At 46.1% G+C, this 18,738-nt stretch overlaps 1 protein-coding gene across 1 annotated transcript in view; it reads right to left on the reverse strand.

The window, feature by feature from the left end:
• The window catches only part of LOC137528512 (inactive glycosyltransferase 25 family member 3-like), a 59,467-nt gene extending 53,881 nt beyond the window's left edge, over positions 1-5,586 (reverse strand). The window contains exon 1 of the mRNA XM_068249818.1: positions 5,376-5,586. Within this exon, the coding sequence (XP_068105919.1) occupies positions 5,376-5,551 (176 nt within the window). The 5' untranslated portion in view covers positions 5,552-5,586. The remainder of the gene's footprint in view (positions 1-5,375) is intronic.
• Positions 5,587-18,738: the final 13,152 nt, after the last annotated feature.

Raw genomic sequence — 18,738 nt, forward strand, 5'->3', positions numbered from 1 at the left:
GATTGGGCTGAAAATACACGTTCATAGGACATCAAACTTGCAATATTTGGGGCGCACGGGGACCCCATTATTCATATCTCAGCCCCTGCTCGGGTTACCTGGCTATGTCTAGTATCACCATCTTCTACAGAATTAGGGAAACAAAATTATGTAATTTTCATATTCCTCCCATGGATGGTATTTGCAAAATGTGACAAAGTTATCAACACCATGCATTCCATACTCAGTCTAGTCGGTGCCGTCAAGACTGGGAGGAATGTAGGTGTCAATAGACCTCATGCTGTGCTAGCTTCCCCTGTTGAATAGACTCTGTTGGTATTTCAGCTCTGCCCAATTAGCACATTAGTGTCACCAGAGCTTTTCCGGGAGCCTTAAAAGGATTTCTTGCTAAACCAGGTTGCTTTAGCAATATGCTAACGCAGGCCCATTCAGCCCTCATGGCAAAAGGGGGGGAAGGCAGGAAGGAAAAACTTCTATTTAAAAATAAAGAATGTCAGTTTTCCGATCACGGTTGCGATCGGACAATCGGCCGCGAATCCTCGGACGACTGGGCGTCGCCCGGCGTCACAACTGTTATCTGAGAAATAGAACATTTTATCATATTTTCTATTTTAATTACAGTTACAAATTCATTAGGAGTCAGAGTCGGAGTCGGTGCATTTTTTCCTGACTCCGACTCCGACTCCAGGCACCCAAAATTTCCCGACTCCACGACTCCGACTCCACAGCCCTGTACAAAACGCATCTGCGTTTTCCATTTGCGAACCGCGAACGCATTAAAACACATGCAAAACGAATGAAAAACGCATCTGCGTAAAAAATGCAAAACGCACCAAAAACGCAATAGCACATTGCAAACGCATCCGAAAACGCTACTTTCTCCTGCTGTGTCATATGTGAACTCCGCCATATACACAAAGCAACACAGGGATTTACATGTGTTTTCCTTGCACAGGACACATGTTCATATTTGGAAAACCACTAGTTTTCTTCCACAGTAACCAATGTTAAAAATAGAGGTAATGTGAGCCTGTGTACGAAAAATGCTGCAGGCTGTCTGTTTTTTTCTCGGCAAGCAAACATTTGCATTACAAGTGAACAAGTGTCTGTCCCTTCTTTGTATTGCGGGAAAATGTGCATGAATTGCTCAAGTGTGAACTATTTTTTCAAAATCTGTTCCCACTATGGGCCATACACTATTAAAGGGGCATTATGGCGAAAAATTGTAAAATTTAAAATATGTGCAAACAAAACAAATAAGAAGTACGTTTTTTTCCAGAGTAAAATGAGCCATAAATTACTTTTCTCCTATGTTGCTGACACTTACAGTAGGTAGTAGAAATCTGACAGAAGTGACAGGCTTTGGACTAGTCCATCTCTTCATGGGGGAATTCTTAGGGATTTATTTATTTTCAAAAGCACTTAGTGCATGGCAGTTGCTCTGTCCAACTGCCAAAACACTGTGTAGCGAGCAGGGAAGCTGGTCAGCTTCATTGTTTAAATCCTTTTTAGGGAATATCTTTATAAAGAATAAAAGCCTAGCTGAGAATCCCCTATGAAGAGATGGACTAGTCCAAAACCTGTCAGTTCTGCCTGTTTTTCAGAAGTTAGAATGGATAGAGTGTCAATTTCTTGATTTACAGACCCAAGCAATTTTGTCATAACTTTGGAAAAAAGTACCGAGTGTGTGATACATTGGTCGGATTTCTCAAATATTACAGTCAACCAGAAAAAAATGGTTGTAAAGGTGGCCATACATGGTACAAGTTTTCCATACAATCTTACCATTTCTATGTAATATAAGGGAACTGCATAAATTATCCTTTCAGTATAGTCACTTAATTTACCCTTATAATACATGGAAATTGTAAGATTAATGCCCACACACTCATCGATTTTCTCATTCGGTTCCTTGCAGATTCGATCCATCTGCTGGAAATCGGTTCCCCAAAATGTCAGATTGATTGATTTTTGATCGATCAGACCGGATGAAAATATTTAAAACAATCGGGAGTGGGTCAAGCGCATTAGTAGATTGATGGCTTGACTGCATCAAACCGTGCAACTCTGCAGTTCAATCAATTTTCAATAGACTGCCTGCTAGAATTTATTGGAAACTGATGTGCAGTGTATGGTAGGAATCGATTCTTTTCAGAAAGGAATCGATAGTTTTGGAACATTGGGTGGAAATCTATAAAGATACCCATACATCTGGCGATGATAGGCAGATTCGACCAAGAGACAAATCTCTCTCTAATCCAATCTGATTAGATACATACATGTTGGCTGCCCATACATAGCATGCTGATTCCCGATTGATTGATTGGCCTTGTGAGGCTGCATACGCTGTACTGTCCTTCAATGTAAAATGCGCCCGGTGCAGTATACTTAACATGTCCGTGTCTGTTGCTGGCTCTGTTCGCAGTCAGCATACACCCACGTGGTTCCCGGTGTATACGCGTGGTTCCCATGTTACTCTGGCAACCACGTGGAGCAGGTGTATGCGGATTGTGGACGGAGCCAGCAACGGACAGGTAAAGTAGACTGCACCAGGCACCGGGGGATGGGGGCACATTTCACAAAAAGGGGAACAGTGCTGGGGGTGCCGTTGCGTTTGTCATCCAGATATCGCTCGCTGTTACCACCGCGCAGTGATCGACCACGTCAGCCTGACATTTTACAACAAGTCTGATCGATACATGCGACCAATTTCAACCCAAAATGAGTCGCATCATGAATCAGGCATGCTTTTGGCGTCCCCGATTTTCATCCGACTCAATAATAATTATCGAATCTGATGGTCGATCGGCCCCCAAGTCGAGAGATATATTGCTACCTTAAAGCGGAATATAACCCTGCATTTCAACTTTGCTCTAAAACATTATCTACAGCATATTATATGCAACCAGCATTTTTTTTTTACTAGACCAGGGTTACACAGGGCTTTAAAGTTCCTGGAGATTTCTGCAGACGCATCCGAAATAGATACATTTTGTTTACATAAATGTATCTAAGTGTTGAATGTGACTCACTCCTTCTCACTGAAAAGGAGCTTGGAGGACAGCCAAAAAGTGTGTAACATTTATCAATAGATACATTCAACTAAATAGAATGTATCTATCTGAACTTCTGCATATCTCTCCACAGAACTTTAAACCTCTGTGTTTAACCCTTCCAATGCTGGTCTAGTAAAAAAAAAAAAAAAAGCTTTTTGCATATAATATGCTGTAAATAATATTTTAGAGCAAAGTTGAAATGCAGGGTTATATTCCGCTGGGACCTTAATTGACAAGAAAAAAAGTTTAACTTACCTTGGGCTTCTACCCGCTCCCTGCAGACGTCCTGTGCCCACGCCCTGGCCGTGCACGTCCTCACTCATGCTCTTGTCGCCGTACTGCACATGCGCAGTACAAGAAAATATCATACTGCGCATGTGCAGGACGGGCAATGGCAGAGTGAGAATACGCGCGGCCAGGGTCAGCGGGATCGAAACCGGCTCGCTGTGGGGGACCGGAGGATCGGTTTGTCCTAGAGCACGGGAACGGCACGTCTGCAGGGGGCCGGTAGAAACCTCAGGTAAGTTAAACTTTTTTCTTTTTTTTTAGTCATTTAAAGGGAACCTTAACTGGTGGGGAAAAAAAAAAATCACTTAACTGGGGGCTTTCCCAAGCCTCCTGCAGCCGTCCTGTGCCCGCGCCGGTCCTTCGGTGCCCTCCGGTCTCCCTCCGCAGCTAAGTTTCGTTTTCGGCCGACTGCCAGTCGTCCTCCGGCAAAGCGTCCTCTTCTTCCGCATTCCCCTTCGTAAAGAGCCGTAAAGCTCGTCCGCATGACGCGTCTTGCGTCATGCGCAGGGCCGGATTTGTACTTTTCACCGCCCAAGGCCAACTATACCGTCTGTTTGGTTGTTATCTCTGTGTGCCCCTATGAGAATTCTACTTACTTTCCCTCATTGGATGTCAGTTGTCACAGATTACTATTTTAGTAATATGCGTATAGATTATAAGTTATGTTTTCCTTAAGAACTTTTATGTTACGTTTGTTATCTCATTAATGATGGAACCATTGTGTCACCATGAGAGCTAGGCTGAAGTGTACCTGCAGGAAAGAGCTTACAGGTCTTGCAGGGACGACACAAGTACAGGACAGAGAGTTTGAAGGTTAAATCTGTTCTTGTAGATATGGATGGCTGCATAGAATAGCTTTGCTGCCCCTCACTGAGCCGCCCCTAAATTTCTGGTGCCCTAGGCCATGGCCTATGTGGCCTTGCCAGAAATCCGGCCCTGGTCATGCGGACGCGCTTTACGGCTCTTTACGAAGGGGAATGCGGAAGAAGAGGACGCTTTGCCGGAGGCGGAGGTTGACTGGCAGTCGGCCGAAAACGAAACTTAGGGAGGGAGACCGGAGGGCACCGAAGGACCGGCGCGGGCACAGGACGGCTGCAGGAGGCTTGGGAAAGCCCCCAGGTAAGTGAATTTTTTTCCCCCCACCAGTTAAGGTTCCCTTTAAGGTTCCCTTTAAGGCTGGGTGCACACATAACATGAAAGGCTGCGTTTTATGTCATGTTTTCATTTTATATTGTGTGCGTTTTTTTTTTACTGCAGATGCGTTTCTCAAGCGTTTTGCGTGCGTTTTAATGCGTTTTAATGCGTTTGCGGTTCGCATATAATACGTTTTGCATGCGGTTTTTATATCTCCATTTATGCAAATCACTAGGAAGACAACAGGAAACAGAAATACATCACAAAACTATTTTGTTGGGAAAAAAACGCATATAAAAACGCATGGAAAACGCATACCATTGCCTTTCATTATGTGCGTTTTTGCATACTGCTGCGCTTTTAAAATCGCATGCAATTTTTACTTTGCAAGCCTTCATGAGAATAGAAAAAGCGCATTGCGACAGTGTGTACAGGTCTTCACAATTTTCATTATTTTTCAAAAGACCTTGCGATTAAAAAGCTAATGCGATTTGAAAAGCGCAGCAGTGTGTACAGGCCTTAAGTACAAAACCAGCATTTTTGAAAAGGCACGCATATAAAACTCATATGCGTGTTTTTCCTGCGGCCCATAGACTTCCAGTAGCGGCGAAAATGCCGCGTTTTCCGCAACGCTAGCGTTTCTGCAATGTGTGCACCTAGCCTAAGTGTATGGCCAGTTTCATTCTCGAATTAAAAAATATATAAAAATTGTATCATGTGTGGCCACAATCATCACCAATTTGAACCTACACCCAACTTTTGACATTCCTAAAAAGTACCCCAAATCAGCTTCCCATTCACCCCACAGCCCCTTAACCCCTCCCTTCCCTTCCCATACACTTATAAGAAAACAAAAAGTGCCCAAAACTTTCTGAAAGCCTCTTCCAGCCCCCTCACCAGATAGAGATCCTCTCCTTGGGGTAGTTGAGTCTCTCCAGCGCCCCCAGGCTGTAGGGCAGCGCGTGAGCCGCATTGCGAGCGATAATGGCGATGACCAGGGAAGGAGGAGAGGGGTCGGGGGCAGCTGCCAGCTGCAGGCTGGGCAGGAGAAGCAAGAGCAGCACGGCGGCCATGCAGGAACACCGGGAGGGACGTGTCAGAGAGGAGGGGAGAGACACAGGAGAGCAGGCGGGGAGGGGAGTGGGAGGAGAGGGGGACACTCAGGGGGGCTAAGGTGGGAGGGAATCACCACAAGGCATCCCTCACACCAATAGGTTTACTTCATATACATCTTCTCCATCAGCCACGCTGTACTATTATTATGCTGCCAGTCATTGCAGAGGCTGGGATGGGAAGTGCAGCTGCTGCAGCACATCTTTGGCTGCTGGAAGTCCCTCTCCAGGATCACTTCCTGGTGTGCTGATACTGATCACACTTTGCTGCTGAGATTCTTGGAGATAAAAGGAAACTATTTACTGCATATTTCATATGAGAGACAGCAAGACTGTGACCATGAGAGAGAGAGAGGCCTACACTGCATCAAGCAGATAATGCAAACCAGAAGTTTCCTGGCTGCCATGTACAGTAGTAAAAAGTTGCAAGTTTATTACTAGAGCAGGAGAAAAGTGAAAATTTGACAAGAGAATGTATCTTTATTTTGCTCTGCAGTCAGTAGAAATTCCCCTGAGCTCAATGGGAATTGCACAAGAAGGTTAATGATAATAGTTATTATTACCTGTGAACTTAATTGGTCATCTGTCATGTCAGTTCAGTCAGGTCTCTTTCAGACAGGTGTTGATTCACCACCTGTCAGTTCTTCTGCACTGGGCGTTCTTAGCACTCGGTATCAGTGCTAGACAGGCATCCCTCTTATATAGTCACATCTAAGCAAAACGCGATATGTGGCGCTTCCAGTGGCGTAGCAATAGGGGGCGCAGAAGTTGCGACTGCACTGGGGCCCTCCCTCAATAACACTATTAACTCTCTATTGGTATTGTGCTGGTGATAATCACTTCTATAGATGCTTTGATTAGTAGTAATTATTAACAAACTGTTCCCCATCCCCGTTCCTGCACCTCTGACCAGGGCCGGCGCTTGCATTAAGGCAAGGGGGGCAATTGCCCCAGGACCCGAGCACTACTGGGGCCCCCAGCCTCTGCTTGCCTTAACACTGTTGTTGCGACACTGCGCCCCAAGCTGCCAGAACCCCAACCTTCCCCCTAATTGATCCATGCTTGCGCTGTTCACACAGTAGTTAAATATCTGGTTAAATCATACACAACTTGTGGAAAGGACGATTTTTGTCAGGGAAATCCGCCAGGATAAATTTGACTGATCTCGAGACAAACATCTTTCGTTATCTTTTTAGGTCATTAAGTACTTTTTTTTACAAAGATTATCTGCCGATCGGTAATTGATTGTTCATATTAAAATACTTTTATCTCACATTGTATACATCTTATGAGAGGGATCACACTTGGGTGTGTGGAATACGGCCGTGGTTTTCCACAAGCGATTTTTTTTAATGTGCATTTACCGCACATGCAAGCTGACTGCTGGCAATAGGAATCGCACATGGGGCTCGATTCACAAAGCGGTGCTAACCCAGTTAGAGACTTTAGGCATGATAACCATTGCACCACGCTGGTGAAAAGCCAGTTTAGGCATCATAAGTTTAGGTGTGATAAGTTTAGGTGTGATAAGTTTAGGCATGCTAAGTTTAGATAAGTGTAGATAGCGTGCAAAGTCCCGCACGCAAAGCAGCGCCATTACACTCTATGCGAAGTGCACCAGACTTTGCTAGCGCAAAACGTTTGATCAGTTGTGCACTACGGTGCTAACGCAGTTGGTGCTTAAACTTATCATGCCTAAACTTATCACACCTAAACTTATCATGCCTAAACTTATCACACCTAAACTTATCACACCTAAACTTATCATGCCTAAACTGAGTTTATGCATGATAAAGGGCTTTTCACCAGTGTGCTAACTGTTAGCACCGCTTTGTGAATCAAGCCCCTGGTGTGTGAAATAGTAGTGCATGCAGGATATTTTCCCACATGCGGGAACAGGACTAACATGAGCTGTCACATCGGACCAGTGCCAGAGCCAAGAGTAAATATCTTCCAACAGGATCGTGAGGTGTAAGCCACACAGATGTTCAGACGCTTACTTGGCAACATTGAGTGTGTATAGGAGCATTGTCAAAATGTATACTGGCAGTTGTTATCACTGTTTGGCTGGCATCTTACTGACTGGCCATTAGAAAGGGGTTCCACGTAACATGGTCAGTGAATATCTCCACACACTTGTGAAATTTGCACTTTGCATTCCAGAGGTCATAGAAGGTGGTCTGTCCTCCAAGCTCAAACTACTCCCAACAACCATTAGGCAGTTGGTAGTAACCAGGGAACCAGAGATGAAGCACCCTCATGTATTTTGCCATATATATCAGTGGGAACATTAGAGAAAACACCTACCCTGCTCTGTTTCATTCTGCACTGCACAGCTTGCTTCTAATCAGACCTGATAAAATCCCCGACTGAGCATTCAGTCTGGCTTTGCTCAGGAATATTTATAGCTCAGTCTGTGTTCTCTCATGTCTTTTCAAGTCCAAGCCTGCCCCCTGCTGGCTCTGCTCAGGAATCATTATAGCTGAGTCATTAAAGCAAAGCCAGACTGAATGCTCAGTCGGGGATTTTATCAGGGCTGATAAGAAGAAAGCTGAGCAGTGTAGAATGAAACAGAAAGCATGGTAAGTGTTTTCTCTAATGTTCCCACTGATCTATATGGTAAAATACATGAGGATACTTCGTCTCTGGTTCACTTTAAAGACGGTGACAGAATATGGCAGAACTGTGAACTGTGGTGGCTATTTAAATGCAGCAAAGATGTGGTGGTTGTATATCTGTGTGAATGGACTGTTTTCCACTAGTGTGCTACGTTACGCGGATCATCTGCAAAGCGCAAAGACACAGGCTCACTAATGGAAATTGAGTGTTTTAATTTCCATTTGTGTAATGTGTTTACGACACAATTTTGCCTGATCAGAAAACGTTAGCCCTTACGCATTTTTCTAGTGTTTGCATTTGTGTAGAAATATAGTATAAAATAGGCAAGAGAAGCAGTTTGGTTGGCACTAAATGCCTGATTGGTCAAGGCTGAGTGATTTCAGGTGTATGGATGTGTCTCCGGTAAACTAGATACTCTATGTAGGAGAAGCAGGCTCAAAGATCCAGGCACCAAACCAAGTTCCATTCACAAATCACCTATTTATTTTGTCCTCAGCAATAGATACAGGATATAGACTAACAAAGTGTAGACGACCTCTAGGCTCTGGACCCCATAGAACCTTCTAGGTCGGCTCCCCGTATCTTTGTTCCCCCCGCTGCCCACATTCAAAATTCGAGCCTTTGGGACTCTTTGGTAAGCTTTGGGTGCACTCACGCCTATGAGGCTTCCGAAGACAGGTGCATTAGTACTCGGCATGCATGAGCTGAGACTCGTACGTGCGCAGTACAGATCTGATCATCTCACCAAGTATTTTCAAAGCCTATTTTAGGAGTCCAGAAGAGTTACTCGACCTGCAGGTTGAATAGCTTCAACCCGGGGTAAGGGGTGGAACAATGGGACTGAGAGAAGACTCTTTGTGATCCAGAGCCTTCCTTCTACCTAGGTGCGTATCTAATGCTGGGAATACACGGTACGTTTTTTGCTAAGAATCGTTCTGATAGATGCCTTCGAATATAAAATTCCAACATGTCCGATGCTCCGCTCGATTCTTTTCCGCTGGATTTCTCATAGAAGTGAATGGAAAAAAATAAGAAAAACGAGTGGAAGATAAGATAATCAAGCAGAAAATCGAATGGCTAATAGATTGCGCGCCGAATCGAACGCGCAAAATGTAACGTGTATTCCCAGCATTAGTCTTTTTTTTTCAGGTCGCTTTAAGTTCACTTTAATAGCATCTCTTTGACCATCTGTAGTGTAGACTATGTTGAGCAGACGGCAGGTGTTACTACTGTGTATCTCCAGCTATACATCATTTTGCAGCATGGGATGAGGCAGATTCCTTGTTCACCATTGATCTCCAACAAGCATGGAGCTTAAGGGGGAATTCACTTTAGGCTGAGCTGGGAAATGTACAGGAATGTCCCTCGCAGGGTCCTGTCTGTCCCTGAGGGCGACACATTCCCACTTTGTACACCAGTCCCACCGACTTGTCTAGGCCTGTACAGGCTAACAAGCTACGGTGGCCCCCAATCCCTTTCTCCTAGCTGACGGCGATACAGCGGACATTCTTTGGATTGGTGGAGGGATCAGTGAGAGCAGCAGACAAGCAGGAATGAAGAAAAATGTCAACCAGAACAAGTAGAAAAATGCTCTTTAGGCCCCATTCACACCTAAAAGCGCAAAACGCCGACGATCACTGCCGGTGTTTTTCGGGAGTGATTTTTCAGCAGGTAACGCAGAAAAAAAAATCACTGGACATTGCAGCGATTTTTCCGCAATTACGTTTAGCGCTTCTATAGCACTGAATGCCTCATGATAAGCCAATTAGGCAAGATTTGCAAAGCCAGATTTGTAAGGGGTTAAACTTGGCGTTTGAGCACGCATAAATTCTCTTGTTCTAAGCATAGTCTATGCATACACCACGTCCTGATTTCCAGTGGATCACACTGCTCTTAGATTACCAATCCCAATACGCTCTACCAATGTTTGTATAGCAGTTGCGATCACTTCTTAATTTCTCCTTCAGTCCTGTATCCAAGAACGTATTGTGAGGAAACACTTTCAAAAAATGACATTAAACCATTTGCCCTTTAGTGACAGGCATGCATCTATTTCACAGACAGGGAGTGCAAACACAAAGGGGCCCACCACCTGCGGGTTCAGGCCCCCGCAGATGGCTCTGCACACCAAACAGTTGCTCTAAATCACAGCCAATGTCTGCCACCTGGGCTTTTTCCACATAGACACTTCTGCAAGCAAGGCTGGTTCTAGACTTTTTGCTGCCTAGGGCAAACTTGTGAGCATGCAACTCCCCCCCCCCCCCTTCCCCCAAATTGGAATAATCCCACAGCACCCGACAATTTGCACTGCACGTTATAGCTGTGGTGAGCCCCCCAAAAAACACCCTCAGTATAGGTAGGCAGCCAGGTATAGATGCCCCCGGTATTGGTAGCTAGGTACATTTGCCCCCGGTATAGGTTAGCCAGGTACATTTGCCCCAGTATAGGTTAGCCAGGTACATTTGCCCCCAGTATAGGTTAGCCAGGTACAGTTGCCCCCAGTATAGGTTAGCCAGGTACAGTTGCCCCCAGTATAGGTTTGCCAGGCACTCTCTTCACTTCTTGTTTTTGCCTGGTGCTGTCTAGTGATGTCGCGAACCTCCGATTTTCGGTTCGCGAACCTTCGCGGAAGGTTCGGTTCGCGGAAAAGTTTGTGAACCGCAAAAGAATTCAATGGGGAGGCGAACTTTGAAAACTAGAAACACTTATGCTGGCCACAAAAGTGATGGAAAAGATGTTTCAAGGGGTCTAACACCTGGACGGGGGCATGGCGGAGTGGGATACATGCCCAAAGTCCCGGGGAAAAATCTGGATTTGACGCAAAGCAGCGTTTTAAGGTCAGAAATCACATTGAATGCTAAATTGCAGGCCTAACGTGCTTTCAAACATCTTGCATGTGTATACATCAATCAGGTAGTGTAATTAGTGTACTGCTTCACACTGACACACCAAACTCACTGTGTAACGCACCGCAAACAGCTGTTTGCGTAGTGACGGCCATGCTGGACTGATGCGCAACATGGCCAGAGTGCAGGCCGTGGCAGTTTTGCAGCCCATGTGGTCGCCGGGCTGTGGTAGCTCAATGATAGAACAACAGTGACTGTCCAGCTGATCAAATTTGGTCTGTCCACAATGAAGCAACGACCTTATTATCTTCTTGTATGTAGGTAGGCATAGGTAGGAGTCCCAGTAGTTAGCTAGGCATAAGTAGGAGACCCAGTATAGGTAGGTAGGCATAGGTAGGTGTCCCAGTAGTTAGCTAGGCATAGGTAGGAGACCCAGTATAGGTAGGTAGGCATAGGTAGGTGTCCCAGTAGTTAGCTAGGCATAGGTAGGAGTCCCAGTATAGGTAGGTAGGCATAGGTAGGTGCCTCAGTAGTTAGCTAGGCATAGGTAGGAGACCCAGTATAGGTAGGTAGGCATAGGTAGGTGTCCCAGTAGTTAGCTAGGCATAGGTAGGAGTCCCAGTATAGGTAGGTAGGCATAGGTAGGTGTCCCAGTAGTTAGCTAGACATAGGTAGGAGTCCCAGTATAGGTAGGTAGGCATAGGTAGGTGCCCCAGTATAGGTAGGTAGGCATAGGTAGGTTACACAAAGATCACCGGGGCGTGCACCTTCCATCCAAAGCTTTAAGGTAGGTGCCCCAGTATAGGTAGGTAGGCATAGGTAGGTGCCTCAGTAGTTAGCTAGGCATAGGTAGGAGACCCAGTATAGGTAGGTAGGCATAGGTAGGTGTCCCAGTAGTTAGCTAGGCATAGGTAGGAGTCCCAGTATAGGTAGGTAGGCATAGGTAGGTGCCTCAGTAGTTAGCTAGGCATAGGTAGGAGACCCAGTATAGGTAGGTAGGCATAGGTAGGTGCCCCAGTATAGGTAGGTAGGCATAGGTAGGTGCCTCAGTAGTTAGCTAGGCATAGGTAGGAGACCCAGTATAGGTATGTAGGCATAGGTAGGTGTCCCAGTAGTTAGCTAGGCATAGGTAGGAGACCCAGTATAGGTAGGTAGGCATAGGTAGGTGTCCCAGTAGTAAGCTAGGCATAGGTAGGAGTCCCAGTATAGGTAGGTAGGCATAGGTAGGTGCCCCAGTATAGGTAGGTAGGCATAGGTAGGTGCCTCAGTAGTTAGCTAGGCATAGGTAGGAGACCCAGTATAGGTAGGTAGGCATAGGTAGGTGTCCCAGTAGTTAGCTAGGCATAGGTAGGAGTCCCAGTATAGGTAGGTAGGCATAGGTAGGTGCCTCAGTAGTTAGCTAGGCATAGGTAGGAGACCCAGTATAGGTAGGTAGGTGTCCCAGTAGTTAGCTAGGCATAGGTAGGAGTCCCAATATAGGTAGGTAGGCATAGGTAGGTGCCCCAGTATAGGTAGGTAGGCATAGGTAGGTTACACAAAGATCACAGGGGCGTGCACCTTCCATCCAAAGCTTTAAGGTAGGTGCCCCAGTATAGGTAGGTAGGCATAGGTAGGTGCCTCAGTAGTTAGCTAGGCATAGGTAGGAGACCCAGTATAGGTAGGTAGGCATAGGTAGGTGTCCCAGTAGTAAGCTAGGCATAGGTAGGAGTCCCAGTATAGGTAGGTAGGCATAGGTAGGTGCCGCAGTATAGGTAGGTAGACATAGGTAGGTGCCTCAGTAGTTAGCTAGGCATAGGTAGGAGACCCAGTATAGGTAGGTAGGCATAGGTAGGTGTCCCAGTAGTTAGCTAGGCATAAGTAGGAGACCCAGTATAGGTAGGTAGGCATAGGTAGGTGTCCCAGTAGTTAGCTAGGCATAGGTAGGAGTCCCAGTATAGGTAGGTTGGTGCCTCAGTAGTTAGCTAGGCATAGGTTGGAGACCCAGTATAGGTAGTTAGGCATAGGTAGGTATCCCAGTAGTTAGCTAGGCATAGGTAGGAGTCCCAGTATAGGTAGGTAGGCATAGATAGGTGACCCAGTAGTTAGCTAGGCATCGGTAGTAGTCCCAGTATAGGTAGGTAGGCATAGGTAGGTGCCCCAGTATAGGTAGGTAGGCATAGGTAGGTTACACAAAGATCACCGGGGCATGCACCTTCCATCCAAAGCTTTAAGGTAGGTGCCCCAGTATAGGTAGGTAGGCATAGGTAGGTGCCTCAGTAGTTAGCTAGGCATAGGTAGGAGTCCCAGTATAGGTAGGAAGGCATAGGTAGGTGCCTCAGTAGTTAGCTAGGCATAGGTAGGAGACCCAGTATAGGTAGGTAGGCATAGGTAGGTGTCCCAGTAGTAAGCTAGGCATAGGTAGGAGTCCCAGTATAGGTAGGTAGGCATAGGTAGGTGCCCCAGTATAGGTAGGTAGGCATAGGTAGGTGCCTCAGTAGTTAGCTAGGCATAGGTAGGAGACCCAGTATAGGTAGGTAGGCATAGGTAGGTGTCCCAGTAGTTAGCTAGGCATAGGTAGGAGTCCCAGTATAGGTAGGTAGGCATAGGAAGGTCCCCTAGTATAGGTAGGTAGGTATCCCCGTATAGGTAAGTAGGTGCCCCAGTAGTTAGGTAGGCATAGGTAGGTGTCCCAGTATAGATAGTTAGGCAGGGCCTGGCTGGCACAGTAATAACAATTACCAAGGTCCAGCTGCAACAGATAGGGCTGTATAATGTCAGTGTCAGTGAGCAACACACAAAAAAAAAAAAAAAAAAAAAAAAACCTCATGAAAGTTCGCCAGCGAACCGTTCGCTACATCTCTAGTGCTGTCCCCAGTCTTCTGCTGCCTGAGGAAGTCGCCTCACTTGGCATCATGGGCAGACCGGGCCTGTCTGCAAGCGAACTCAGAGAAAGACTGATATGTGTAAAACTGCTTCTATAACACTTGGATTAAAATCAATAATGCCCGTACAAAACAGTAACAGCAGTGTATATCACCATCTACTTGTCCGCGTAGGATTTTCAGCATCTCACTTCTTCCTCCCTTCACAAGCTCAGCGAGTGTCTCCTTGGCTCCGCCCAGGGGCTGATGAGACATGTGACATGACAAAACCAGTAGGGCGGAGCAAAGGAGACACGCTAAATAAATACACAATAATGATAATCATTTTCCACAGTTGATATGTTGCCTTTTTACAATTAAATATGGGTGTTAAAGGACTACCCTAGTGAAAAATTGTAAAATGGAAAATACACGTATATAAGAAGTACATTTGTCCCAGAGTAAAATGTACTATAAATGATATTTCTCCTATGATGCTGTTGCTTACAGTAAGCAGTAAAACATTGACAGAGCTGACTGGTTTTGGACTAGTCCATCTCCTCATGGGGGTGTAACGATCGGTGGGCGCAGAGAGTATCTGATTACCGGTGATCTGCAGTATCACCGGAAATACAGATATATACCAGATTATAAGTGAACTGCAGTCTCACCGATAATCCGATATACAAACTAACCTCTGATCACCCGAGTAGAGTGTAGTGTTTGGTGTAACTGTAACACTAAGAGGACAAGGCCTCAATGCAGTAAGGAGTACTGCACAGATTCCTTCCGCAGACCTGAGCTCTCCAAGACGGGAGGAGTCAGTCTGACAGTAGGAAGGGATATCTGAAAGTGACCCTCAGGAGGAAGGATCGCTAACAGAGCAAGGAACCGCCTCTAACGGTAAGGTCGGTTCTCGAGGTCGGACAAGCCAGGTCGTACACACACGGACAGATAAAGTACAGGATCAGGAGGCAAAGGCAGAGTCAAAGTACAGGCAGGGTTCAGCAACGGGGTATCAGAAATATCGGGGTACAAAATCAGGAGGCAGAAGCAGAGTCAAGGAACGAGCCGGGGTTCGGCAACAGAGTATCAGAAATATCGAGGTGCAAGATCAGAGTTCAGGAGGATAGTCAAGGCAGGCAAAAGTCATAACAGATAATCACAATCAAACTAGTACTTTAGCTATCAACAGAATCTAGCTTAGTGTAGGATTACAGCTCCAGCTGGTCCCGGCACACTAACGGATCTGACTACGGATCTGGGTGCTCCCACATATGTGAACGCAACGCCAGTAGGGTTGCCACCCGCCCGGTATTCCCCCGGCCCAGCCGGAAAATTAGTTACAAAGCCGCTGTCGGAAAAATGTTTTTACCGGCAATGTATCAGCCGGTAATTTGGACTGTTCCATAGAGGGGGAGATGCCAGGTCTGTTGTATTAATACTTTCCCTAACTTATATGTGGCTATAGCCAGCTCTCCCCCCTCCTTCCTGTTTTTGATGCACAGCTCCCTGTCACTGCCACCGGAGCTGATTGCACTGATACTTCAGTGTGGAGGAGAGGAATGTCCTGCTCCTCCCCCTCCTCCTCCCGGAGACTTCAGACGGCCAGAGAGGAGACACGTGGAGCTTCAGCTGTGTCAGGAGATGCTGCTACTGTTGGGAGAGGTGCTGTCGCTGCTGTGTGCATGGATGCATGCAGTGTGTGTGTGTATATATATGTATGTATGGCATTTGTGTGACGTGATGTGTATGTACAGTGTGTGTGTACAAAGCATGTGTGTATGTACAGTATATAGTGAGTGTGTGATCTGCGTGTGTGTATATATAGAGCGTGTATGTATGTATGTATGTATATAGAGTATGTGTGTATGTATATAGTGTGTGTGTGTGATGTGATCTGCGTGTGTATATACAGAGCATGTATGTATGTATGTATGTATGTATATGTATATATATATATAGAGAGAGAGAGAGAGAGTATGTGTATATATATATAGAGAGAGTATGTATGTAAACAGAGCATGTATGTATGTACATAGAGCATGTGGGTGTATGTATATAGTAGTGTATGTGTATGTATTAAGAGACTGTTTCCCCTATGAAAAACTGCACCCCCTCCTTCAGTGTGACACCCCCTCCCTTACCCCCATAACAAGAATGGGCAATAGACCCCCACACTTCCTCTACGTTGGTTGTCCGTCCCCCTCCCCATTTCTGTCCTTACAGACCTGACCCCTTTTCTCTTAACAGCTTAAAGGAGTTGTAGGGGGCAAAGGGGAAAAAGAGTTGAACTTACCTGGGGCTTCTAATGGTCCCCTGCAGACATTCTGTGCCCGCACAACCACTCACTGATGCTCCCATCCCTGCCGCTGGTTACTTCTGGAATTTGCAACTGTCGCCTACACCGCCTTCTCCTTGCTTCCCCTGACATCACAGGAGCGTACTGCACAAGCACAGTACGGCCTGTGCCTGAGCAGTACACTCTCGGGGGAACAGAAGGCCGTGCAGTGGTTTTGCAACTTGAAAGTTGCAAATTCCAGAAGTGAACCAGCGGCGGGGACCGGAGCATCGGCGAGTGGCTGCGCGGGCACAGGACATATGTGGGGGATCATTAAAAACCCCAGGTAAGTTCAACTCATTTTTCAAGTTTCCCCCCTATAGTAATCCTTTAGGACCACAGGCTTAGCCTTACACCCCCCTAGTGACCAGGCTATTTTTAAAAATTCAGGCCAGTGCCATACAACTTAGCACACGATTGAATCTTGCCCCCCTTTTGTTGCTACCAACAGAGCTTTCTGTCGGTGGCATCTGATTGCTGCTGAAAATTTTTTCTTTATTTAATTGTTTTTTTTTTCTTTAATAAAATCACATATTTTATTTAAATAATTCTCCCATCCTCCCTCCCCCCCAATTCAGAGCTGATCACCTCTCATAGGCATCAGCCTAGTAGAGGGATCTTCTTGTGGCATACTCGAGGGGACAGCTCAGTGACAGAGCTGTCCCCCCGTACAGCTCTGCGGTAGATCGCAGGGCTGTACTTGTAAATAAACTATTTTTTTTTTAATGTGTAACAGCCTGCCTCCTGCGACCACGGGCAGGCAGACTGATTTCGAAACTCTCCCCCCGTCGGCGTAATTTCCTCCCCCATGACTTGATGCCATCGGCGTTAGGTGGTCGCAAGGAGGTTAATGTGTACCTGAAATGTTATTATTGGGTGTATTTATACTTACCTGGGGCTTTTTAAAGCCCCATGAGGTGTGTGGGCTCCCTTGCAGCCTCTCTGTTCACTGGATATCCTCCCCACGGTAATCTGGAGAATCACGGCCAGTGATGCGCTTCTGCACATACGCGACCCGGCCGCTACTGCACAGGTGCGGAATGCTCTTTGCTGTGGGAGCACTACAGGGGGTAGATGCATGACACAGGAGAGCGCGGCCAGCCAGTTATTACTGGGGGAGCATATCAAGTGAATGGAGCAGCTGGCTAGGGAGCCCATGCACCTTATAGGGCTGGAGGAAGTTCCCCAGGTAAGTATAAATACACCCATTAAAGGGAACCTAAACTGAGAGGTATATGGATGTTTCCTTTTAAACAATACCAGTTGCTTGGCAGTCCTGCTGATCTCTTTGGCTGCAGTAGTGGCTGAATCACACACCTGAAACAAGCATGCAGCTAATCTAGTCTGACTTCAGTCAGAGCACCTGATCTGCATGCTTGTTCAGGGGCTGTGGCTAAAAGTATTAGAGACACAGGATCAGCAGGAGAGTCAGGCAACTGGTATTATTTTAAAAGGAAAAATCCATATCCTTCTCAGTGTAAAGAGACTCTGAAGCAAATTTTTTTTGCTACATTTACCTTTAAGTTCGCTTCAGAAGTCCCACCAGCGCTAAACTGCTGCATCCCCGCTAAAAAACGGGGGCTGCAGACCCCCCAAATCCCCGGGCATGCATCCACAACCAACTTGGTCGTGGATTGTGCTGCCCTGGGAGGCTGAGCCATTCGCTGTAGCTCCGCCTCTCCTGCTGTCAATCGCCCCGCGGATCGCCGCCTCTCTGTGAAGAAAGAGGGAAAGGCGGCGATTCGCTGCGAATGACATTAGAAGAGGCAGAGCTGCAGCAGAGAGCTCTGCCTCTTCCAGGAAGTGCAATCCTTAGACCCCCCTGGGATTTGGGTGGTCTGCAGCCCTCGTTTTTCGCCGGGAATGCGGCGGTTTAGCGCTGGTGAGCGTTCTGAAGCGAATGCTGAGGTAAATTTAGCAAATTTTTTTCGCTTCATACTCTCTTTAAGTTCCCTTTAATGCTGCCTCTAAGAGACCCAGATTGAGCCTAATGCTAGGTACATACTATACAATTTTCTGGCTGATTTACTGTCAGATTGACTATTTCCGATTTGCTTTCCAATAGATTTTCCATAGAAGTGAACAGAAAATCGATTGGAAATCAGATTGGACCTGTAGGAAATAGTCAATCTGACAGTAAATTGTATAGTGTGTACTTAGCATTAAAGGTCAACTGACCTGAGAGAGGGATAGGGAGGCTGGCACATTGATTACCTTATTGATTACCTTTAAAACGAAGCCAGTTGCCTGGCAGTCCTGCTGAGCTTTCTGGCAATAGTAGTGTCTGCATCAAACACCCGAAACAAGCATGCTAATCTTGTCAGACTTTTAGTCAGAAAAATCTGATCTGCATGTTTCTTCAGGGGGTATGGCTACAACTATTAGACGCAGAGGATCAGCAGAACAGCCAGGAAATTTGCATTGCTTAAAAGTAAATACATTATGGATGCGTCCATATCCCTCTCAGGTCAGTTGTCCTTTAAAAAGTCCGTGAAAAACCAC

Source organism: Hyperolius riggenbachi, chromosome 8 (assembly GCF_040937935.1).
Source record: "Hyperolius riggenbachi isolate aHypRig1 chromosome 8, aHypRig1.pri, whole genome shotgun sequence".
In the NCBI taxonomy this organism is placed as follows: Eukaryota; Metazoa; Chordata; class Amphibia; order Anura; family Hyperoliidae; genus Hyperolius; species Hyperolius riggenbachi.